We start from the raw sequence: 23,950 nt of genomic DNA, 5'->3' as shown, positions 1-23,950 counted from the left end.
TGGAGACTGCAGTCCTGGAGAAAGCACTGGAGTACAGACTGACATTTACTAAATGGTAGTTGTAGTCCTGGGATTATTTTGTGCAGACCACTAGGCCTAGCTGTACCCTTTGGCTGGGACTGGTGGGAGCAGGACCCCAGTACTTCCTAGGTCCCCTTCTCCTTCTCTACCTTCAGAGACTGTTGTCTGTTGTACCCAAAAGCTCCCTAGACCTGCCAGACCCAGCCATCCCGGGGAACCCAGTGGTACTGGTCCGCGTTCAGCCGGGTTGGGCTGAGCAGTGGACGATGGGCCCAGAAAGATGTCCTTATGATGTCACAACATGGAATTCCTTCTTCCTGTCCTCCTTCCCCGTATACCTAGCCCAACTTTCCCATCAGATCAGGATGCAGCTGGTTTTGATGTTAGAAAAATTCTTGGGCTGATGGGCTACACTTGGCTCATCCCTCTCCTGATGCCCAGCCCCCCTGGCCACCGCCACATCCCCAGCCTGACACAGCTCTGCCAACAGGCCCAGGTTCCCTCAGAAGCAGCCAGTGTCCATGAGCAAACAGTTGGAGAGGGCTCTATGTGGAGGGCACTGAGACAGGCTTGGTGGAGGGACACAAACATTGCAAGGTCAGTCCTTATCCTCCAGTTGCTCACCTTTGTATGAGGAGGACACCTGCTGGTTTTAAATTGATTCAGCTCTCCAATTAAAAGTCAAAGATTGTCAGAATGGATTTGAAAATGATTCAACTATATGCTTGCTATCTACCAGAAACTCACTTTAGAGCCAAAACCACAAATAGGTTGAAAGTTAAAGAATGGAAAAAGATATTCTATGTAAACAGTAACCAAAAAAGACAGTTGGGGTGGATATACTAATATCAGAAAAAATAGGCTTTAATTCAAAAATCATTGAAGAGACAAAGAGGGATATTATATATTCGTAAAAGCGTAAGTCCATCAAGAAGATACAATAATTATAAACATATACACACCTAACAACAAAGTCCTGAAAACTATGAAGTCAAAATTGACAAAATTGAAGGAGAAACAGACATCTCTACAATGATAGAGACTTCAGGATCCCACTTTCAATAAACGATAGAACAACTAGACAGAAGATCAACAAGGAAACAGGACTTGAACACACTCCAAACCAAACAGGCCAAACAGACACACACACAACACTCTACCTAAAAACAGCAGAATATACCTTCTTCCCAAGTGCACACGGAACATTCTCCAGGGAAGATCATATATTAGCTCACAAAACAAAGTTGCAATAATTTTTAAAAAATATTTATTTAGGGGCTTCCCTGGTGGCGCAGTGGTTGAGAGTCCGCCTGCCGATGCAGGGGACACGGGTTCGTGACCCGGTCCGGGAAGATCCCACATGCTGCGGAGCGGCTGGGCCCGTGAGCCATGGCCACTGAGCCTGCGCGTCCGGAGCCTGTGCTCCGCAACGGGAGAGGCCACAACAGTGAGAGGTCCGCATACCGCAAAAAAAAAAAAAAAAAAAAAATTATTTAGGCTGCACCAGGTCTAAGTTGCGGCACGCAGACTCCTTAGTTGCGGCATGCATGCGGGACCTAGTTCTCCGACCAGGGATTCAATCCGGGCCCCCCGGAACTGGGAGCGTGGAGTCTTACCCACTGGACCACCAGAAAAGTCCCTGCAATAATTTTTAAAAGAGTAAAATCACACAAAGTATCTTTTCCAATCACAGTGGAACGAAACTAGGAACCAATAATAGAAAAACTGGAAACCTCACAAATATGTGGAAATTAAACAACATGCCCCTAAACAACTAATGGGTTAAAAAAGAAATCAAAAGAGAAATTAGAAAATGCTTTGAGACAAATGGAAATGAAGGTAACATACTAAACTTTATGGGATGCAGCAAGAGCAGTGCTGAGAGGAAACTTGCAGCTGTAAATGCCTCATTAAAAAGGAGGATCTCAAGCAAATTAAACCCAAAACTAGCAGAAGGAAGGAGATGATAAAGATTAGAGTGGGCATGCCACGGAGCAGCTAAGCCCGCGAGCCACAACTACTGAGCCCGTGTGTCTAGAGCCTGCGCTCCTCAGTAAGAGAAGCCACCGCAATGAGAAGCCTGTGCACCGCAGCAAAGAGTAGCCCCCGCTCACCGCAGCTAGAGAAAGCCCGTACGCAGCAACGAAGACCCAATGTGGCCAAAAAAAAAGATTACATTGGAGATAAACAAAATGGAAGATAGAAAAACAACACAGAAAATCAATGAAACCAAAAGTTGGTTCTTTGAAACGGTCAATAAAATTGACACACCTTTGAGTAGACTAAGAAAAAAAGTGAAGACCTGAAAATTACTAGAATCAGAAATGAAAGGGGGTCATTACTATTGATTATACAGAAATAAAAAGCATTATAAGAGAACACTATGAATAACTGTATGCTAACAAATGAGATACCAGATGAAATGGAAAAATTCCTAGAAACACACACTACCAGAAGTAACTCAAGAAGAAATAGAAAATATGGACGTATCTATAACAAGGAATGAGATTGAATCAGTAATCAAAAACCTCCCAGGAAACTCCAGGACCAGATGACTTCCCAGGCAAATTCTACCAATCATTTAAAGGATTAACACCAGTCCTCAAACTCTTCAAAAAAATACAAGAGGAGGGAACACTTCCTAAGTCATTCTATGTGACCAGCGTTACCCTGATGCCAAAGCTAGATAAAGACATCACAAGAAAAGAAAACTACAAACTAATATCCCTTAGGAATATAGATGTAAAATTCCTCAACAAAATACTAGCAGACTGAACCCAGCAACATATTAAAAGAATTATACACCATGACCAAGTGGGATTTACTCTAGAATGCAAGGTGTTTCAACCTACAAAAATCAATCATTGTAATACACCAAATACAAAATGAAGGGGGAAAACCACATGATCATCTCAACTGAGGCAGAAAAAGCATCTGACAAAATCCAACATCCTCTCAAGATAAAAACACTCAACAAACAAGGAATAAATAAGAACTTCCTCAACCTGATAAAGAGTGTTTATGAAAAATCCACAACCAATTTCATGCTTAATGGTGAAAGACTGAAGTCTTCCCCCTAAGATCAGGAAAAAGACAAGGCTGCCTGCTTTCACCATTTCATCTATTCAACTTCGTACTGGACATTCTAGCCAGAACAACTGGGCAAGAAAGAGAAATAAGAGGCATCCAAATTGGAAAGGAAGAAGGAAAATTATCCATAATCACAAGTGATACACACACATACAGAAAATCCTAAAGAATACACACACTGACACATACAATTAGAGCTAATAAATGACTTCAGCAAAGTTGCAGGATTCAAGAATACACAAAATTCAGTTTTATTTCTATACAGACAATTTTGGCATCAATTCTGATGCGTGGTTTTTTCCCCCATACCAAGCAATTCTCTGACACCAGCTAAGTGCTCTACAACACAACTCAGTTCTGACATTGTCTACCTGGAGACAGCATCAGATTCCAAAAGCTGGAGCCGCAGAATATAGGTCTCCTGATCACTCTTCAACTCAACAACCTTGGCTCCCTACTGTGTGTGGAGTAGCCGGCGAACACCTTATCCTGACGTTCCAGGTCCTCCCCTGACTGTCCTAAAGCACCTTTCCAAGATTCACAGCGCTCGAACAGTTACTACAATACATATCAAAGTACCTGCCCTTCCCCACAGCCTCTCCTCTTTGAAAGAGTCCATGGAGCAATCATTCCACAAACACTTATCAAGCACCTTGTGTGTACGCTGACTGGTGTTAGATATTCGAGGCCTTCTGCTTAAGTGTGTGTGTGTGTGTGTGTGTGTGTGTGTCTGTGTGTTAGGGAGGCAGGTGTGTGGATACAAACAAGGTCTCTGCCCTGGGAGAAGTGCTGGGGGAGGGGAATCAGTGCACTGAATAGATTAATAATTTAAATGATCAAGCATCACCGCCACTGCCACCATCAAGTTCCAGTACTTTAGACAGAGCAGCTCCTCCAGGGTGGTTTTCTCTAGTTCCTGCGGAAAACATATTGGCCCCCAATTTAGCATTGGCCAGAATTCCGGTTCTGGTTTTTAGGTGCCACCAAACCCCGGGCCCTCTTTCTAGGGAGAAGGAAAAGCACACCTCCAACCACCTCCCATAAGGCCCAGGTACCTGGAGTATGAAACGGCCAGGAATACAGGTTGAACAAAGACAGAAGAGAGGCCCAGTCCGGACGGAACTGGGTCCCACCTCCTGTTCAGTTCTCTTCGACCCGCTGCTCCAGACATCGGGTTGTGAAAATTAAGAATCATCTCCACTGTAAAACACGACCGACGAGGATGGGATTCGAACCCACGCGTGCAAAGCACAATGGATTAGCAGTCCATCGCCTTAACCACTCGGCCACCTCGTCCCACGTACAGCAGTCTTTTCCACATTCCTTTATCTCTCATCTCCGCGGCTCCAGGCACCCTCGCAGGCACTCCTCAGTACAGACGTGATGAGACCTAGAGGAGGGAGAGACGGCGGACAGAAAGGGGCTTTTATGTTCCTTTTCGCCTGCCACAGGCGGGAACCCGCGCCATCCTTCACCACTCTGCAGCCAAGCTCTGCCACAATTTCCCCTCCCTAAGTCGGGGACGAGCGCGCCGGGGTTTCAAGACGCGCTTGGTCCAGGAGGTCGCGCACTGACCCGGAGGAGGGGGTGCCTGTTTCTGGGAACCCAGCAGGCGCGGCGGAGCGGTGGCGGGCAGTTTCCAGCGTTTACAAAGCGCGCGGCGCGGGCAGAGAATGCAGTAGCTCCTCCCGGCGCACAGGGGGCGAGCTGGCGCGCCCGAGGCCGGCGCGGGCGGGCGGGCGCGGCTGCGCGAGGGGCTCGGCTCGCCTCGACTCGCTTCGGCCGCGCTCGGCAGTCTGCGGTAAATCCGGGCTTGCGGCGGCAGGCGGAGGCTGCGGCCCGGTGGTCTCTGCTGCGCGCCGCGAGCCCCGAGAGCCATGCAGATGTCCTACGCCATACGGTGCGCCTTCTACCAGCTGCTGCTGGCCGCGCTAATGCTGGTGGCGATGCTGCAGCTGCTCTACCTGTCGCTGCTGTCCGGGCTGCACGGGCAGGAGGAGCAAGACCAATATTTTGAATTCTTTCCCCCGTCCCCGCGGTCGGTGGACCAAGTCAAGGCGCAGCTCCGCACCGCGCTGGCCTCCGGAGGCGTCCTGGACGCTAGCGGCGACTATCGCGTCTACAGGGGCCTACTGAAGACCACCATGGACCCCAACGATGTGATCCTGGCCACTCACGCCAGTGTGGACAACCTGCTGCACCTATCGGGCCTGTTGGAGCGCTGGGAGGGCCCGCTATCCGTGTCGGTGTTTGCCGCCACCAAGGAGGAGGCGCAGCTGGCCACAGTGCTGACCTACGCGCTGAGCAGCCACTGCCCCGATATGCGTGCCAGGGTTGCCATGCACCTTGTGTGCCCCTCACGCTATGAGGCCGCCGTGCCCGACCCCCGGGAGCCAGGGGAGTTTGCCCTGTTGCGGTCCTGCCAGGAGGTCTTTGACAAGCTAGCCAGGGTGGCCCAGCCCGGGATCAATTACGCGCTGGGCACCAATGTCTCCTACCCCAATAACCTGCTGAGGAATCTGGCTCGTGAGGGGGCTAACTATGCCCTGGTAATCGACGTGGACATGGTGCCCAGTGAGGGGCTGTGGAGAGGCCTGCGAGAAATGCTGGATCAGAGCAAGCAGTGGGCGGGCACAGCGCTGGTGGTGCCTGCCTTCGAGATCCGTCGAGCCCGCCGCATGCCCACGAACAAAAACGAGCTGCTGCAGCTCTACCAGGTGGGCGAGGTGCGGCCCTTCTATTATGGGCTGTGCACCCCCTGCCAGGCGCCCACCAACTACTCCCGCTGGGTCAACCTGCCAGAAGAGACCTTGCTGAGGCCTGCCTACGTGGTGCCCTGGCAAGACCCCTGGGAGCCATTCTACGTGGCCGGAGGCAAGGTGCCCAACTTCGACGAGCGCTTTCGGCAGTATGGCTTCAATCGTATCAGCCAGGTGCTCATAAGGGAGAGGGCAGGGGAAATGGGGCAGGATGGATGGTGGGGTCAGAGAGCTATGAGTGGCTCTGGATGGAAAAGAGGCAATGAGGCAGGAGGGATCATAGTTCAGGAGGTGGTTGGATGGTTGGAAGATCCAGGATGCCTCTAGAGGAATAGGAATGCTGGAGCGAGCAGGGATGTCAGTCTCTGCCCTAGGAATGTCATCAAATTTTGCTGACCTGTCTCTTCCCCCACAGGCCTGTGAGCTGCACGTGGCAGGATTCGATTTCGAGGTGTTGAACGAAGGTTTCCTGGTTCATAAGGGCTTCAAAGAAGCTCTGAAATTCCACCCTCAGAAAGAGGCCGAAAATCAGCACAATAAGATCCTTTACCGTCAGTTCAAACAGGAGTTGAAGGCCAAGTACCCTGACTCCCCGCGTCACTGCTGAGCCCTTCCCTCCCCTAGTCTGAGAAGTCTCAGCCTCCTCACTCCTTAGGCCGCCCCTCAGGCCTGACTGGGGTAAGAAATGTCACTCCACTTTACAGTGGTAGCTGTGGTGTTTGAACACTGGACTTGAGTATGGGATGCTGGGATCAAGTCCTAGCTTAACCACTAACTAGTTGTGTGGCCTTGAGCAAATCCCGTTCGCTCTCTGAGCCTCAGTTACCCCATCTGTTAAAGGGAGGTGAGAATACCTACCTCACAGAACTGTTGGGAGGTTCAGATGAGATGCTACATGTGAAAACGTTCTGTAAGCTTCGTACAAATGTGAAGTATTATTAATATTATTACAGTATTATTATTGTTGTTATTATTATTGTTATTATTATTAACACTCTTGGGTGGGTGGGCTGTAGGAGAGCAAAAAGTATGAATGGGGCAGAGCTGAGAAGTCTGAGTACTTAACAAAATGGGCATTTTGGAAAGAAATCAGTTGAAGGCGTTGGATTTAGTTCTTAGCTTTTGGGCAACTTCCTGGTTGTCTTAGGCCTCCGTCTTGGGGGCCCTGGAGAAGGGATGGGTCTGCAGGCTCTGTGCGTGGGAGTCTGGACCCCTGAATAGGCTGGGCTGGGTAATTTGCCTACCGACTACAATGTGTAAATAAATGAGTGTTCACACCTTAAGCTGGCTCCATTACTCTCCTGAACCGGGCGGGGTGGGGGAGCAGGTCGCGGGCTCTCCGCTTTCAAGCCGTGCGTGGTGGCTGCAGACCGAGGCGCGCTGGCGGCAAAGCAAGAAACGCACGAGGGCCTTTCCTGCCTGTTGAAAGCCTGTGTGAATTTCAGTCGGTTGCTATGGAAACCGGCCCGCGGTATCCCGGCATGCCTCGCCCCGAGCTGTCCAATTGTGAGCACTCCGACGGGCGCCTGCTGATGACGCATGCGGAAGCGTGGACAGGCTCTCGCCTCAGGAGAAGAGGCTCGCTCGGCGCTTCTGCGAGCCCCGCGGCGGTGGCCAGTACCGGCAGCCTCCGGCACCTCTCAGGGAGTCTCGGATGTGAGGCCGGAGGCCCTACTCCCCGCGGGTGCGTAACGCCAACCCTGGCGCCTGGTTCGCCCTCTCCGGCCAGTGGGTCGGAGCCGGCCCAATCTCCAAGGCCGAAGCGGAGATTTAACCGGCCGGATGCGTGCCGGGGGCCGCGGGACCGGTGCTGGCCGTGGAAGAGCCAGTGATTGTCCCGCCCGCGCCCGCGCCTACGCAGATGGAGCGGGACGGGGGGCTCTCGGCGCGCCGTAGAGGGGCTGTGTTGGCTTCTTCGAGGGTAGGGAAGAATTTTCCTTTCGAGGAGGCCTGCCCTCGACATGCTCACTTTCTGAGAGATAAACTGCCTGTACACAGTGCCTTATAATTTGCTTTTCCATTCCTTACCGCTTGCAATCTTTATTATTCTCTTTTTATACCCAAGGTAAGGAGGGGGAGGTTGTGATTTAATTCAGCTCACCCAGTAGACTCAGACTGCTGGAGAGACCTCCCCCAACCCCTCACCCTTTCTGGTCCGGAAAGGTAGGACTTACCTACCGCTGCGTCTTCCAAAATTAATATATTTAACAGTGAAGAGGAATTGCGAAGTTTGGGAAATGCAGGAACTGAGGCTTGAGAATGGGAAAGATGAGGCTGGTTTGGAGAACCGAGGTTTTCAGGTCAGGGTCAGATCATTTGTGAAATCATTGAGGAATGTTTCGAAACTGTCCTCTAGGCTAGGCCAGTTAATTTACTTGAATTGACGTTTGCTACCACTACAGAGGCCGGGGGCTACCAAGAAGTAAAAGCCAATCCCTGCCCTGCAAAAGTTTGTTTGGTTTAATTTGTATTTGCAAATCCTCCAGTCATCAAATGAGTTAGTACTGTGCTAGGCGAATAAAGCGCATGTGCAGCCCAGCCCTGGTGAGGCTTACAGACTGGTTGGGGAGACAGACATGAGAATGGGCAAATAGACGTGTAAATAAATAAGGAAGGGTGTCTACACGGAACTAAAGGACTACAAAAGAAGTGCCCAGACAAGCATATCACAGTGAACCAGAAGCCCCCAGTAGACAAAGAGATGATCTGTTGAGAAGACTATTTATTCTTCCTCTTGAGTGATCTTTTGGCCGCACTTGGCACTGTCTCGTCTCCTTCATTCTGAAGTTCTCTCCATGCTTTGAGTTTTCCCTCCTCCATCTCTTGCTGCTTTCCTTCTGTTTTGCAGGGGTCGCATCATCTACCCCTTTGGTGACCCTGGGAGTTCCATCACGAGCCCCTTCTCACTCCACACATTCTGCCTTGCTGGTTGCACCCTCTCCCAAGGCCTGAAAAACTCACTATATGTGATGACCAGATCTCTGCAGCCCAGATTTCTCTCTGAGGCTTAGACCCAGGTGCCCCCAACCCTGCCCCTTCTCTCCTTTCGGGGTCTTTGCTCACGCTACTTACTCTGGTTAAATGCTCCCGCCCTCAACCAGCTCAGCTCATCTGTCTGGCCCCTTTTCCTCTGCCCTCAAAACTGCAGCAGGCTCCAGGTCCCAGTTTAGCTGTCTCTCCCATATGCCCCTCATCTTAACTCTTCTCACCCCACAGTAATGATCTGCTTCTTGGCCTCTCTCTCATCCAGGAACTTGTAAACTCCTTGAGGTCAGAGACTGTCTTTCTGTCACACTTGTGCCTGCTTCCTACCATGGTGTCTGATGGTACCTAGCATGTATTAGATTTTCAATAAAGATTAAATGAGTGAATAGATGAAGGAATGCTTAACAGTGTTCAGTGTTGCTGAGAAGTCAACCTGAGGTAAGCACCAAAAAATATTGGCATTAGGTACAAGGGGGTCATCTGTTAACTCTGCAGGATCAGTTTCAGCTGAGAGCGATGATACAGAAACAGACTGGAACAAGCGGGAGGTGAAAGTAGGAAGAGCAAGGCCTGGAAAAGGTGGAAAACGGGGGGCGATTGAGTGGAGTGGGGTGAAGTTTTGTGTTTCTGCTTTTTCTATATGGTGGGAAATTCCTGAGCGCATCTAAAGTTTCATGGGACAGAGCTGTCAAGAGGGAGAGTGGAGGATGCAGAAGACGGGAGCACTGATGACGTGAGGTCTTAGAGGAAGCAGAGGGAGATAGGATTTGAGCACGGTGAGAAGATGGGCATTGTAGAGTGTTCTCAGGAAGAGAAGTGGTGGCATCACAGGCAGAAGGAGCAGCACGGTGGGCGGGGGGAGCTGGGTAGGAAGTGCATGGTATATTTGAGAACTAAGCATTAGAAGGTGGGGTGAAGGAGCCAGACCAGCAGTTCAAGTCCAGTCTATGTAGGGCCTTGAAAGCCCCAGTCAGATGTTTGGGTCCAGTCCCACAGACAGTGGGGAGCCCACCCTTGGCCTTTCCCATCTTATGGATCGTCACCTTGGCCACTATTCCCGGGATTGGGATCACTAGCAGCGTCCAAGGGCGTGGGCATTTCTGTGGTTCCCAGGCTTCCGGGAGATGTGCAGGCAGGGCCACTTGCACCTGCCCCACCCAGTGTGTGCCCAGGGTGTGGCGAGTCCAGTCTCCCCCCCGGTTGTCCCCATCTGCAGTGAGGCTTGGTTTGACTTCCCAAGTGGCCACTTTCCCGCTCAGAGCTGTGGGAAGTGGCGAGTGATGGCTCCACTCCTACTCCCAGAGCCCAGATGCCCGTCCAGCCTCCAAGCAAAGACACAGAGGAGATGGAAGCAGAGGGCGACTCAGCCGCCGAGATGAATGGGGAGGAGGAAGAGAGCGAGGAGGAACGGAGCGGCAGCCAGACCGAGTCCGAGGAGGAGAGCTCAGGTGAGCCCCACACGCCCGCGTGCCGCCCGCCCCCGCTCCGCCCGCCCTGACTGGCCTCTTGTCCCAGAGATGGACGATGAGGGCTACGAGCGCCGCCGCAGTGAGTGCGTCAGTGAAATGCTGGACCTGGAGAAGCAGTTCTCGGAGCTGAAGGAGAAGTGAGCAAGGGACCCTGGGGCCGGGCAGGGCTGGCTGGGGCCTGCTGTGGAGCGGGCGCTCCGCTCGTGTTTGACGGGCGAGCATACGGGTGCGCGGCTGCCTCTTACCTCCCAGGTTGTTCAGGGAACGGCTGAGTCAGCTGCGGGTGCGGCTGGAGGAGGTGGGAGCTGAGAGGGCGCCCGAATACACAGAGCCTCTCGGGGGGCTGCAGCGGAGCCTCAAGATCCGCATTCAGGTGGCAGGTGTGTGCCCTGTTCCCCTACCAGAAGCCATGGCTCTCTGTCCCCTTCCCCTCTTGTCCCTGCTCTGCCTCACCCGTGCCCCTGGCCCCCCTTTATGGGCCCCTGGGTCCCTGGCCAAGCAGGACCTCCCTCTCCCTCCCTCCACAGGGATTTACAAGGGCTTCTGTCTGGACGTGATCAGGAACAAGTACGAGTGTGAGCTGCAGGGAGCCAAGCAGCACCTGGAGGTGAATGTGCCGGGCGCTGGGCGCTAGGTGGGGACGGAAGTGGCTGCCCCGGCCTGCCTGGCTGAGCCACTCCGCCTCTTCCAGAGTGAGAAGCTGCTGCTCTACGACACCCTGCAGGGGGAGCTGCAGGAGCGGATCCAGAGGCTGGAGGAGGACCGCCAGAGCCTGGACATCAGCTCTGGTGAGGCGAGCGGCTGGCTGGGCACCCCTGCCCCAGGCCCTGTGCTTTCAGTGCCTGCCCCCTGTCTTGGCCTCAGCTTCCCTCCCTGCACAGGGGGGTTGTAAGAGGACCTGCTTCGTGGTCACTGTGGAGACTGAATGAAAGCAGCCAGGGAAGCGCCTAGCCCAGAGCCTGGCACACAGTGGGGACTCAGGAAGAGCGGGTCCCCTGCCCCCCTGCTCAATTTCCAGAACGGAGGTGTCATTCTGACACACGCACATGCCATGGCCAAGTCCTCTCCATGTCCACAGGCCGACATTCATACAGGGCACTGGGGAGGGAGGAATTATTATCGTACCCCTGTCCATGAAACAGATGAGGAAAGCGAGCCTCACAAAATCACGGTGACCTCTTTCCCAGGGTTGAACTCAGCTTCCAACCCCAAGCCCAGGCTTCTCTGCACTGCCCTGGTTGGGGTAGGGGCGCGAGTGATGGGGAAGGGCTGGCCTGGCCCGGGTGAGGGACGCAGGCTACAGGGGTGGGGTGTCCTGGGATGGCCGGCACCCCAATCCTGACCCTGGTCTGGGGCACAGAGTGGTGGGATGACAAACTGCACGCCAGAGGCAGCTCGAAGACCTGGGGCTCCGTGCCGCCCAGCAAGAGGAAGAAGGCCCCTCTTGTTTCCGGTATCCTTTCCCCCACGGTGGCCCGAGCTGGGCGAGAGGTCAGGGCGGAGGAGGGTGGAGGGACACGGAAGACAGAGGCAGACCAGACTCATTTATGGTCATCTGGCACCCTGTGGCCATGTCCAGTCAAATTCAGCCGTCAGGGATTTTTTGCGGGGGTCCTCCTAGGCTGTGTGGACCGTAAAAAAGTAGAAACATCCATCCAGAGATTTCCCCGTAATTTCCGGAGTGAGCTCTCCTTTGAGGCCCTTCTGGCTTTCCCATGACGTCCCAGGCTTTCCCACCCCCATGCCTTTGCTGATTTTCCATTCTCCTATTGGCTGCCTTTGCCCGTGTGCCTGCTCAGTGCTCGTCTCGGTTATTACTTCCTCCACGAAGCCTCTCCTGGTTTCCCCGCCGAAATGGCTGTTTAGGTATTATCCCTGTACCTAAACTGGGGCACCTGCCTCCCATCTGGGCATGGTCATCTCTGCCCCGCCCCAGGCGTGCGTCCCTTTGGTCCAGGGCCTGCTGTGCCTTCCTCCCTCCTGGCACAGCAGCACGGAGTTGAATTGAATTGAATTCTCTTGTGCACCCCACCCCACCCCTCATATTCCTGCAGCAACCAGATTCTCAGGGCACTGACCTCCTGGTGGTGGGAATCAGGTTCATGCAGGGAGGGAGGGAAGAATCTGGACTGCAGAGACTTGAAGGGTGAATGGGAGGTGAGGATGTGGAGACATCAGGGGGACAGAGTGGCTGGTCCCCACAGGGGAGTGTGAGACCGAAGGAGGGTTGTTTTCAGGACAGAGGAGACTAGATGTAGATGGGGAAAGGGGCCAGATCCCTGAGTGGGTGGCATGGACCTTGGCCTTCTGACCTTGAGACCGGAGAATAGGTGAGGGGAGCTGAGAAGTGGTAGGGTTGAGGCTGGAAGGCCCCCGTGGAGTGGGTGAAATAGGCCATAGCCATGCCACCTCTCCACCCTGCCGAGAACCTGGGGGCCAAGAGGTAGGAGGTGGAGCCTGAGCTCTTAACTAGGTCCTCGGCTCCCTGCCCCGCTGTCCACAGCACCGCCTCTTCTGAGTGTTGGAGCTCCCGGGCCAAGGCCCGTCACCTGCCCCCTCCACCAGGCTTCCTGCTTCCTTGACCCCCATTGCAGGCCCTTACATCGTGTATATGCTGCAGGAGATCGACATCCTGGAGGACTGGACAGCCATCAAAAAGGTGGGTCCGGTGCTGCCTGTCTCAGGATGGGGGCTGGCAGTGCAGCGCCCCCTCCCCAACCAGACGCCAGCTTTGGTCTTTGCAGGCTCTCCACGTGTGGACTTCCTGAGGGCCTGGGAAGCTCTCTGCTCAGCCCTTGGCACCCTCTGCCTTCAGCCCAGGTTCCCTGGCATTGCTTGAGCTCACAAGCCTCGTTTGGCCTGAGGCTGTTCTGGAGGAGGGAGTTCCTAGTCTACATCAGCCCCTTCCTTGTTGCAGGGCAGGTTTTGATGGGGGTGGGGGTAAAGGGAGGGCAGGAAGGCGGGAAAGCAGCTGGGCTGCCTGAGTCTGACAGGAGAGCACATCAAACCTTTGCCTAGAAGGGGTCTTATACCCCGGCAACCCCTCTAGTGCAGCCCGGACCCAGCAGCACCTCCACCTCAGAAAGGCTGATGGTGGAAGGGGGACTTGCCAAGCTGGAGGCAGGCTCTCAGGGGGGTTTTCTTCTTACCCACCCAGGCAAGAGCAGCCGTGTCCCCTCAGAAGAGAAAATCAGATGGTAAGAACCGGCAGGGTCGGGACTTCCCTGACGGTCCAGTGGTTAAGACTCCACGCTTCCACTGCAGGGGGCGCGGCGGGTTCGATCCCTGGTCAAAAAAACCCACAAACTACCGGGGTGGTTCTTCCTCCCCCAGCCCAGCCTCCAGGAAAGGAGCCCAGAGGGAGGCAGGGTCTGTGTCAGATCAGTGGCCTGAGAGAGTCAGGACGGTCTGGGTGTGAGGGCATTGTGGGAGCTAGGGCGGGGGTGAGTAATGGGGCTAGGTGATGGACCTGCCCCGCCAGCTCTGGTTAGGGAGGGTGGAGTGCTGAGCCCTAGCAGCCGGCCTGGTGGGCCCAGAGTACCAGAGAGGCCCAGGAATCAGGGGTGTGGAGCTGACCTGTGCCCTCCTGGCCTTGCCTGCTCTGGGCCAGACAGAGGCCACTCCTCTCAGTCCCCCATATGAAGTGCCTGCTTCCCTCTTGGTTCAGCATCCTCTCACCTGCAGTGATTTTTCCCTTCCTGTGTACCCCCAGGACCTTGACCCTGCTGTTCACAGCCAGGGGGCCCTTGGAGCAGCTGGCAGCAAACCCAGCATTTGAACTTACCTGCTGCAGAAAGGCAGACTGACAGGCCCCTCAGCGTCTGCCCAGCCAGCCCTGCAGTGCTGCTGTGGCCCTCCCCTCCAGCCGCCACTGGTCTGGACTCCTCTGCCCCTCCTCGGGGCCCTGTTCAACTGTGGCCTGGAGCTGCCTTAGCCAGGCAACACTGTCTCCTCCATCCCCGGCCAGCCCACCACCTGCCCCCACTGAAGGTCAGCCTTCGCGGTGCCCTCCCTGATGAAGATGTCTCATCTTAAGCCAAAGCAACATCCTTTCTGCTGACCTTGGACCCGGCTCCCTAGTCACCGAGCCAGTGAGCTGGGTCCCACTTCACGGGAACTCTGGGCCAGAAATGATATTTGGGGGACCTTTGTGTCCTGGCTGTTGTTGGAGGTGAGAAGGCAGGCTCCCCAGGTCTTCCTGCTCAAGGCGGTTCCTGGTGTCCGCCTCCCAGATTTCAGGGACTGGAATTAAAACCTTTTCTGGGACTCTGGCGTGACCGGCGTGTGTCTAATTTACCTTGCAAGGGAATCAGGGCTCTCATGGAGAGTGCTTGTGACAGGCAGTCTCTTCTGGGGTCCCTGGTACCTCTTCTCACTGCCTAGTGGGAGCCTACCCACTCTGACTTGGGGTATAGGCTGGGGAAGGGGGGTTCTCCCACTTGCCTGCTCCCCAGAGGTGGGGGGCTGGGCCCTGGACTGCCTGGTGCTGGTGAGCAACGTCTGAAGCAACATGTGGCACAGGCAGAGCACGTGGCCTTGGGTGGGGACGGGGACTGGGTACTCGGTGCTTGGAGACTGGATCATGTCTGCACCTGCCCCAGTCACTTGGCAGATTGGCAAGGCAGGCTGGCAGAGCCTGTGTGCGTGGGAGGCAGCTGGCAGCAGCGCCATGTTCTGACGACCTCACAGCCAGACTCCCCCCTGTTTAGTGCTGACTGTTAGAACCACCCCCAGAACCTCAGTTAAGCAAAGAGGTTAGTTTCCATGGAGACACAGCATCCTTTCTCCACGGCAACCTGAAATCCCAAAACGCAAGTTAAGCTCAGGAATGCGTCATCGGTGACCTGTAGGGGGCGCTCTCCCACAAGGCTGACTTCAAGACCGTGGACAGATGAGCAGTTGACCACAGACGTAAAGGTGCCCCAAAGGCGAGGCCTGTGGGGACCTAGATAGGCCCTGCTTAACCCCTTCCTGCCCACCTGTATGATTCGAGGAGGCTGGCAAGGCTTTAGGACGCACTGTGTGGAGGTGGTAGCCCCACAGCTGGGGCCCTCGGAGGGCCACTTGCGTGGAGACGATCCCTGCCCCCAGAGGCTGGGCCCAGAACAGAGGAAGCAGGCACTGCCCGGGCTGAGTGGACACACAAGAGTTAACTGGCGGCTGTGACAGGGCGAACCGCCCTCAGGAAGTGTTACTCACCACTGGGAATGTGAGTGCTCTTGCCTTGGGGGCTGGATTCTCTTCCTGAGTCCCCGGAGATACCGAAGGAGCTCCCAGCCATGGAAGCCCCTGGAGAGTCTGGAGCAGGCCTTCTCGGAGCCCCCAGCCCAACCAGCTTCGCACCTGGGCACCTGGAGAGAGAAAAGTTAGTGAAGTTGGAAGGGCAACCCGGTGGGGCAGGGGCGGGGGGACCACAGAACTGGGTCTGTCCTGGGGCAAGGAGGGGGAGAGGGTTGGGCAAGGTTCCCAGCCCCTGGCCCCCTGCTCAGGTCTGGCGCCTGCCCCCAGGCCAGCCCAGGACCCGCTGTACGATGTGCCTGATGCCGGCGGGGCACGAGCAGGTGGGCCCCAGCAGCCCGGGCGCACCGTGAGCCTGCGGGAGCGCCTGCTGCTTACCCGGCCTGTGTGGCTGCAGCTGCGGGCCAACGCCGCGGCCGCGCTGCACGTGCTGAGGACCGAGCCCCCCGGGGTGAGTCTTCCCCCACCCCTGGGGCTGGTGGCCGAGGGTGGGAGGGAGCGGGGCTGGACACGGAGGTCCTGAGCCTCCGACCCCTGTCGACTCGCAGACATTCCTGGTACGGAAATCTAACACTCGCCAGTGCCAAGCCTTGTGCATGCGGCTGCCCGAGGCCAGCGGCCCCTCCTTCGTCTCCAGCCACTACATCCAGGAGAGCCCTGGGGGTGAGAGGGACCGGCCTGGAGGGAGGGGCTGGAAGCCATCAAGGCAGGGCACCGGGGTTCCCCAGAGAACAACCTCACTTCCCGTCTCTCAGGCGTCTCCTTGGAGGGCTCAGAGCTTGTGTTCCTGGACCTGGTCCAGCTCATCTGTGCCTACTGCCACACCCGGTGAGCCTGCCTGCAGGGCGCCTGCTGTCCATGGGGCCCTGCTCCCTGGGATACCCTGTCCTCCTCCCACACAGACGCTCTCAGTGCCCACAGCCCGGAGCTTTCCTCACTCCTGACTTTTTGCTCCCCTCTCTGGCCTCAGGGACATTCTTCTCCTCCCGCTTCAGCTCCCCAGAGCCATCTGCCAGGCAGCCACCCGCAAGGAGCTGGAAGCCATCTCCCATCTGGGCATTGGTAAGGGCTCCCCTACTACCCGTTGCTCAGATGGACAAGCTGAGGCCAAGAGGGAAAGGGAAGGCATGGGCACACAGCCTGAAGCCTGTGCCTTTCTCTCGGTTGGGCCCCCTCCCTGAACCCCCTGAGGCCCCAACCTGTTTCTCTTCCCTAGAGTTCTGGAGCTCCTCCCTCAACACCAAGGCTCAGCCAGGCCCATCTGAAGGCCCACTGCTGCCCAGGCTGAAGCCCCGGTCCCCACAAGAGCTGGACCAGGGCACTGGAGCTGCCTTGTGTTTCTTCAACCCCTTGTTCCCAGGGGACCTGGGTCCCACCAAGCGGGAGAAATTCAAAAGGAGCTTTAAAGTGCGTGTGTCCACAGAGACCTCCAGCCCCCTGTCTCCACCAGCTGTGCCGCCTCCCCCAGTCCCAGTGCTGCCAGGGACAGCCCCCAACCAGACAGAAAGGTTGCCCTCTCGCCAGCTGCTGCGGAGGGAGAGCTCAGTGGGGTACCGTGTGCCAGGGGGCACCGGCCCCAGCCTCCCGCCACTGCCTTCCCTCCAGGAGGTGGATTGCGGCTCCCCCAGCAGCTCAGAGGAGGAGGGGGTGCCAGGGTCCCAGGGGAGCCCAGCAACCTCACCCCGCCTGGGCCGCCGGCGGCCGCTGCTTTGGTCCATGAGCGCTGCCTTCTGCTCCCTGCTGGCGCCCGAGCGGCAGGTGGGCCGGGCAGCCGCAGCGCTGATGCAGGACCGACACACAGCCGTGGGCCAGCTGGTGCAGGACCTACTGACCCAGGTGCGGGCCGGCCCTGAGACCCAGGAGCTGCAGGGTATCCGCGAGGCGCTGAGCCGGGCCCGAGCCATGCTGAGCGCGGAGCTGGGCCCGGAGAAGCTGCTGTCACCAGAAAGGCTGGGTAAGACTCCAGCCCGGGGCTCTGCCGGTTCAGCACCATCTCCCCATTCCACTCTCTCTGCCTCCCCACACTGCCAGCCTGTCTCTCAGTCTGTTCTGCGGCTTTACAAACCCACTTTGTCTCACCACCATTCAAGCAAATTCTGTCCACCGCCTGCCTCCCTGTCACCAAGTTTCCATATCTTGTTTTAATTTATTATTTATTTTATTTATGGCCGCGTTGGGTCTTCGTTGCTGCATGCAGGCTTTCTGTAGCTGCGGCGAGCAGGGGCTTCTCTTTGTTGTGGTGAGCAGGCTTCTCATTGTGGTGGCTTCTCTTGTTGCGGAGCACGGGCTCTAGGCTTACGGGCTTCAGTAGTTGTGGCACACAGGCTCAGTAGTTGTGGCACACGGGCTTAGTTGCTCCGCGGCACGTGGGATCTTCCCGGATCAGGGATCGAACCTGTGTCCCCTGCATTGGCAAGTTGATTCTTAACCACTGCGCCACCAGGGAAGTCCCAAGGTTCCTCCTCTTTTTCATCCCTCTCCTCTCCTGATCATGCCCTTCCTCCCAGGGACTCTGCCCCCCTGGTTCCCCTGACCCCAGCCTACCTCTCCCCTGCAGAATGCGTCCTGGAGAAGTCGCTGCATCGCTCCGTGCTCAAGCCTCTCCGGCCCATCCTGGTGGCCCGCCTGCGGCGCCGTCTTTCCGCCAACGGCTCCCTGGGCCGCCTGGCTGAAGGCCTCTGCCTGGCCCGGGCCCAGGGCCCCAGAGCCTTCGGGTCCCACTTAAGCCTGCCCTCCCCAGTAGAGATGGAACAGGTGCGCCAGAAGCTACTGCAGCTACTTCGTGCCTACTCACCCAGCGCCCAGGTCAAGCGGCTCCTGCAGGCCTGCAAGCTGCTCTACACAGCCTTGAGGACCCAGGCAGGTATGCCCCCTCCCACCACCTCCCACTGGCTCCTGCCAAGTCAGAGGCAGGCCACCAGGCAGAGACTCCAGGAATGGCACAGCAGGGAGGGGAAAAAAAAAAAAAAAAAGGGTCCAACCCTCCCATTTCACAGATGGTAAAACTGTGGCCCAGAAAGCAGAGCATCCACTCCCCAGGCCTTGCCCCCTGGTTGCCATAGAGACCACAGTGCCCAAGGCCTGGCAGGCGGAGGGGAGGGTCCTTGTCTAAGATAAGTAGTGGATTCTGACCCTGGGGTCCCAGAGTAGCCTGAAGCTTCCTCCTCCACCACCCACAGGGGAGGGTGCAGGGGCCGATGAATTCCTCCCACTGCTGAGCCTCGTCCTGGCCCAGTGCGACCTTCCTGAGCTGCTGCTGGAGGCCGAGTACATGTCAGAGCTGCTGGAGCCTGCCTTGCTCACTGGAGAGGGTGAGGAACCCCACACATGCCCCTTCTGTCTGGGTGGGGCTGGGGCGCCCTGACTGAGCAGAGGAGGCGGAAGGAGCAGGTCACTCACGCCCAGCCTGAGCCGCATTCCTCCCCTTGTGTCCCAGGCGGCTACTACCTGACCAGCCTCTCGGCCAGCCTGGTCCTGCTGAGTGGCCTGAACGAGGCCCACACCCTCCCGCTGAGCCCCTCGCAGGAGCTGCAGTCCTCCCTCAGCCTCTGGGAGCAGCGCCGCCTGCCCGCCACCCACAGCTTCCAGGTAACAGGACTGGCCAACCCCGGGGGGAGTCTGGCATTGTCTCGCGCAGTCCTCTCCTTTGCCCAGTGAGACCCAGGAAAGGAGGGGGAAGGGGAAAGGCCAGTCCTGCATTACCCCACGACAGAAACAGCGCCCCATGCATAACACACGTCCGAGCCAGCCTTTCTGGAGGCTGCGTTCCACGAGCCGGCACTGTGCTCGGTGCTCTGGCGGCTCAGCCTTGAATCTTCACAGAAACTCTGAAGTGGGATCATTATTATCCCCATTTTACAGATGAGGAAACTGAGACATGACATGGGGAGGGAAAGGGACACAGGCAGATCCTGGCTTCTGGCCCCCAACTGGACTCAGGCTTCCAGCCCGTGACCCCCATACCCTCCCATCTGGGCTCAGGCGTGGTGTCCTCAGAGCCAAACAGCATCTCTGCCCTTCACCCTCCTTCCATCCAGTCAAGGGACCCTTTCTAGCCTTGGCTAAGAGTCCAGATTTGATAGCCAGATCCTGGATCCAAATGCTGGCTCTGCTGCTTTTTGGCTCTGGGAGCTTGGGCAAGTTATATAACCTCTTTGTGCCTCAATTTTCTTGTCTATAAAATGGGGTAATAGTATCTACCTCCTGGGGTTGATATTTGGATGAAATGGGTTAATTCAGGACAAGTACTGAGGGCGCAGAGTAAGCTCCACCTGAGTAGGATTGTTAGGCTGTAGAGGCCTGCTGGGGCATCCTTCCAGCCTGCAGCTGTGACCCGCTAGCCCAAGCACATCCCTCCCTTCCTCAGAGCCCCTGCTCAGAGCTCACCTTATTCAAAAAGCTTTTGCCACTGATTCTACCACTGGATATGTACCATCCCAGCCCTGTTCCTGCAGAGCTTCTACTGAGACCTCAAGCTTTGCAGCCAGATTCGCACCAGGCAGGACTGAGTTCTTGATTTTGCTTCTCCTGCACAGCACCTCCTCCGCGTAGCCTATCAGGACCCCAGCAGTGGCTGTACCTCCAAGACTCTAGCCGTGCCCCCAGGGGCCTCGATTGCCATGCTGAATAAGCTCTGTGCCACCAAGTTCCGGGTGACCCAGCCTGACACTTTCAGCCTCTTCCTATACAAGGAGGAGGACTACCACCGCCTGCCCCCCGGAGCCCTGGCCCACCAGCTCCCCACCACCGGCTACCTCATCTATCGCCGGACAGAGTGGCGCGAGACCCAGGGCACCTCCCCGGGGGCTGCCACAGAGGAGGGCAGTGGGAGGCCAGAGGCAGAGGGCAGGGAGCAGGAGAAAGGAGGCCGGGGAGATGGGGACACCAAGGTCAAAGCCAGTCCCAGGGACAGCAGGGGAGAGTCTGAGACGATGGCCGAGGGGGGCAAGGACCAGGCCAGGGGAGGCCCTGCTCAGCCAAAGGGGCCAGAGGCTGAGGGAAGCCAGGCAGCAGAGGAGTAGCTGGGAGTGGGCAGAAGGGCCATTTGGGGCAGAAAACTCTGAGCCTGCTGGGAAGGCCTTTCAGAGCCATCCACCCCACTGGCCAAGGCACAGCCCCCTAGTCTTCCCCACCCCGGGCCGCTCCGTGTCTGCCACCTCCTCTGACTGTCTAGCCCTCTGATCACACCTGCCTGGAGGTGCCTGGACTGGCCACATCTGGGCACTGGAGTAAAGCCCAGGGGGTTTTGGGGAGGCCCCAGACGAAGGGCCCAAGGCCCCTTGGCCTCTCATCCTTCTCCCCCAGCTGGAGGCCAGCCGTCCCGCAGTGGTGAGTGTGCCCAACAGGGGACAAATCCAACAGGGGCCCGACCTCTGGCAGTGGAGGGTGGGGCATCAAGGCCCTGAAAGGCCCCACCCACTCCTGGGTGTCAGGAGGATTTGGGGAGGCAGCAAGATGTCGGGGCCCAGTGCTGCCCAGACCACCTGGAGGCCAAGCACCTCCAAACCTCAGTGTCCTCATCTGTGAAATCGGGGTGCTACTGCTGCCCTACCTTCTCCCAGAAGTCTTCCATGGGTCAGAATGGATGGTTTTGTGGCAAAGCAGAGCTCAGACTAGGGGAAAGGGGAGGGAAGGAGGTTGGATGCTAGCAACACACATACACACACCTCTCCAAGGGTCTGTTCTTCACTCTCACAGAAGGGAGAGGCTCTCCAGGCAGCCCTGGGGACTGGGTCGGGTCCAGCTGAGACAACACCCACATTCTGGTCTTTCCCCAAGATGGGAAGTCCTCCCAGGCACTGTGATGTCCCAAGGGAATGGGACAGAGGAGACAGGCTTCTGAAGTGAGGTGAGGATTCGGAAATCATCTTCTCTGCGTTTGACTCTCTTGGACCTCACAAGAGCTTTACGGGACACAGGGCCTGGCTTTTTACCCACTGAGGCTTGGGAAAGTGACTCCTAGGACACCACACAGGAGGCCATTGGGACCCCCACACCCAAACCAGGGGTCAGGTTCCAGCTGCTCCTTGTGTTCTAAACCACCAGTAAATTAACCCTCAAGGTCCGGTAGACCCCAAAGGGAGGCCCAGATCAGGCAACAAATGAGCAAAGAAAATACCAGCAACAACCACAAGGGGGTGCACATGGCTCAGGAAGCTGCCGAGAGGGTGACCTGATGGACGAACGCAGCTCCAGGGCAGCGGCAGTGTAGGTGGTCACGGGGTTTGCAGTCTGGCAGCTGCCAGGCAACTTGGGGACAGTGCCAGGGCCAAGACCTCTGGCCCTCAGCTGTCTTGGGAGTCAGGGGTCTGAATGAGGCCAGCCTCAGGGGACCACTCCCTGGGAAGGAACTAGCCCCTGGTGGAAGGAGGACCCTAGCCAGTCTCTGAGGTGCTCCCTCAGACACTGAGCACAAAGGGACATCGGCTCATATATCAGACATGACAGCTGGAAGGTAGAAATCCTGGACATTGGGATTTCAGACCCTCCAGATACAGCCCAGGTCGCAGGGCTCCCAAATTTCTCACTAGGCCATCAGCAGCTCTAACTTCCCCCACTTCTACCCGCCCCCCACAAGCTTCTCGGTGGTGGGGATTCTCCCTTCACTCTTTTGTATGTCCCCCCTAGTCCCGCACCCACCCGAGTGCCCTGTACAGTGCTGGGCACTCCACAGGCGCTCAATAAATGTTGTCCACTAATTGGAGTTTGATAACTAAGAGGGAAGGGCAGTGGGGTGGGAGGTTAAGGGAGGGCTGGGTTCTGGGAACCAAACACAGGATGTCTCAAGTTCAGTCTCAGAGGAAGGACCTGGAATGGTTGCAGGGGGTGTTCAGAGAACCCCAGGGCCGGATGAAGAGCTGGTCTCATGGGAACTAGGACTGGCTGAGGCTTCTGGGCCCCTGAGAGGGGGCCTCTGCAAGCCCTTCCCACCTCCTTCCCATGCTCAGTCCTAATTCCTGGCTCTGAGAATTCAGCATGCCCCCAGCAGTGGCTCATTGGAGCACTGCCAGGCCCTGCCTGCTCCCTGAATCTTCTGGCTTACCTTCTGAAGAAATTCTGATGGGTTAGGGGTCCCGGCCAGATAAATCATCATGACCAAGGGTCATGAGACAGGGGTTGGGGCTCCAGGCAGGGCAGGCAATGACAGGCTGGTCTAGAACTGATCTTATTGTCCCCATTTTATAGATGAGGAAACTGAGGCTTGCTCAGGCAAAGTGGCTTGTTACAGGGCAGAGGACTCAGACACCAGGTTCCGTGAAGCTTCAGATTCTGCAATCCTCCAAAACAGAAGGAGTTGTTTACTCTTCCACTCAGCAATCTGTTGTGTCCGTATGGACCAAGCACCCGCAGCCCCAGCCAGAGGGAGACAGCTGTGATCTGGGCAGTAACAGCCTACTGTGCGCTCGGACTCTGTACTGCCCCCCCCTCCCACTACTGCTTTCCACCTCTGGCCTTCTGGAAGAGGAGGTCAGGGCTCTGAGAGGTGCCGTGCCATTTCCGGCATCCACTGCTGCAGGGCAGGGCTGGAACCCTGACGCTTGGATCTCTGGAGGAGCAGCAGAGTCATTTCCTCACTTGGAAATGTTGCACTTATCACCTCACAGTAGTTCCCTGTGTGAGTTTGTTTATTGTCTGTCTTCCTCACTAGAAGGCCAGAGCCAAGTCGGCCTTGTTCCCTGCTGAATCTTGGGGGCCTAGAGCAATGCCTGGCCCGGAACTGGCATGTAGTAAATATATGTGGAGTGACTGAAGACTCAGCCTAACTGTTCATCCCATGGCTTGGGACATGGGGCGGCACATCCTCCATTGCTGCCACCAGGGGGCGGGCGTGCCCCACTCCCAGTCACATGCCAGGTTCCCTTCTCTCCTGAGGCCACCCGGGGACCCAGGGCATTCAGAGGACCTGTGCAGGACCTGGTGCCAGGAAGGGCCCTGGGACCGTCCTGCGAATAGGGATCCTGCTAATGGAGGTTGGGAAGGGAATGAGAGAGCGGCCTCTTCCCCCCAGGGCTCTCTGGCCAGGCAGGCTCAGGAGCCAGGCCTGTGGGGGGGCCTGAGAGAGGACCCTGCCAGGGTGGTGAGGAAAGAGGTCATTGAGACCCACAACACCCTGACTCAACTTCAACACCAAGCAGTTAACTCCCCGCCATGGCCTTGCGACCGCCTTCACGCCCACAGCTTAACACGCAAACACCCTGACTCACATTTGCTCACAGGCTGTGTGACACCCTGCCCTGCCAGGGTCACCTACAGTGAAGCCTGAGCACCGCCACCCTTAACAGGAACACCCAGAGTGTTAGGACACCCTGACACTGTTAGCCATTCATGCCCTGCAGGATGGGACACAGTGACACACATTGGCCCCTCCTCTGAGCCACACCCTGACAC

The 23,950-nt window shown here is 56.6% G+C and overlaps 3 protein-coding genes and 1 non-coding gene across 10 annotated transcripts; 3 read left to right on the top strand and 1 right to left on the bottom strand.

Annotated features, from left to right (window-relative positions):
- Nucleotides 1-4,325: 4,325 nt before the first annotated feature.
- TRNAS-GCU lies at nt 4,326-4,407 on the bottom strand. Its single transcript has one exon. It is a non-coding gene; the product is annotated as a tRNA-Ser (tRNA).
- Nucleotides 4,408-4,895: 488 nt separating this feature from the next.
- B4GAT1 (beta-1,4-glucuronyltransferase 1) lies at nt 4,896-7,150 on the top strand. The gene is made up of 2 exons (XM_029206863.1): nt 4,896-6,044; nt 6,286-7,150. The coding sequence occupies exons 1-2, from the start codon at nt 4,989-4,991 to the stop codon at nt 6,475-6,477; spliced, it is 1,248 nt and encodes a 415-aa protein (XP_029062696.1). The 5' UTR covers nt 4,896-4,988; the 3' UTR covers nt 6,478-7,150.
- Nucleotides 7,151-7,412: 262 nt separating this feature from the next.
- Nucleotides 7,413-14,595, top strand: BRMS1 (BRMS1 transcriptional repressor and anoikis regulator). Of its 5 annotated transcripts, XM_029209191.1 has the most exons (10): nt 7,413-7,554; nt 10,158-10,303; nt 10,371-10,461; nt 10,577-10,704; nt 10,852-10,931; nt 11,016-11,112; nt 11,685-11,777; nt 12,919-12,983; nt 13,482-13,521; nt 14,037-14,595. In XM_029209191.1, the coding sequence occupies exons 2-10, from the start codon at nt 10,165-10,167 to the stop codon at nt 14,042-14,044; spliced, it is 741 nt and encodes a 246-aa protein (XP_029065024.1). In that variant the 5' UTR covers nt 7,413-7,554; nt 10,158-10,164; the 3' UTR covers nt 14,045-14,595. The 5 variants fall into 5 exon arrangements, with proteins under 5 accessions (XP_029065024.1, XP_029065025.1, XP_029065026.1 ...); XM_029209192.1 differs by lacking the exon at nt 11,685-11,777 and having other exon boundaries at nt 12,945-12,983; nt 14,037-14,590; XM_029209193.1 differs by lacking the exon at nt 11,685-11,777 and having other exon boundaries at nt 14,037-14,590.
- An 863-nt stretch (nt 14,596-15,458) lies between these two features.
- RIN1 (Ras and Rab interactor 1) lies at nt 15,459-22,250 on the top strand. Of its 3 annotated transcripts, XR_003791484.1 has the most exons (11): nt 15,459-15,689; nt 15,833-16,013; nt 16,111-16,225; nt 16,318-16,390; nt 16,533-16,624; nt 16,779-17,516; nt 18,120-18,425; nt 18,742-18,873; nt 18,999-19,150; nt 20,098-20,890; nt 21,260-22,250. XR_003791484.1 is itself a non-coding variant. In XM_029208307.1 (10 exons), exons 1-10 carry the CDS (start codon nt 15,604-15,606, stop codon nt 20,581-20,583), a joined length of 2,361 nt encoding a protein of 786 aa, XP_029064140.1. In that variant the 5' UTR covers nt 15,459-15,603; the 3' UTR covers nt 20,584-22,250. The 3 variants fall into 3 exon arrangements, 2 of the variants coding, with proteins under 2 accessions (XP_029064140.1, XP_029064141.1); XM_029208307.1 differs by having other exon boundaries at nt 20,098-22,250; XM_029208308.1 differs by having other exon boundaries at nt 15,571-15,689; nt 15,814-16,013; nt 20,098-22,250.
- Nucleotides 22,251-23,950: the final 1,700 nt, after the last annotated feature.

Source organism: Monodon monoceros, unplaced genomic scaffold (genome assembly GCF_005190385.1).
Source record: "Monodon monoceros isolate NGI ecotype Baffin Bay Population unplaced genomic scaffold, NGI_Narwhal_1 Super_Scaffold_7, whole genome shotgun sequence".
NCBI lineage: Eukaryota > Metazoa > Chordata > Mammalia > Artiodactyla > Monodontidae > Monodon > Monodon monoceros.
This window is presented reverse-complemented; position numbering and strand designations above follow the sequence as displayed.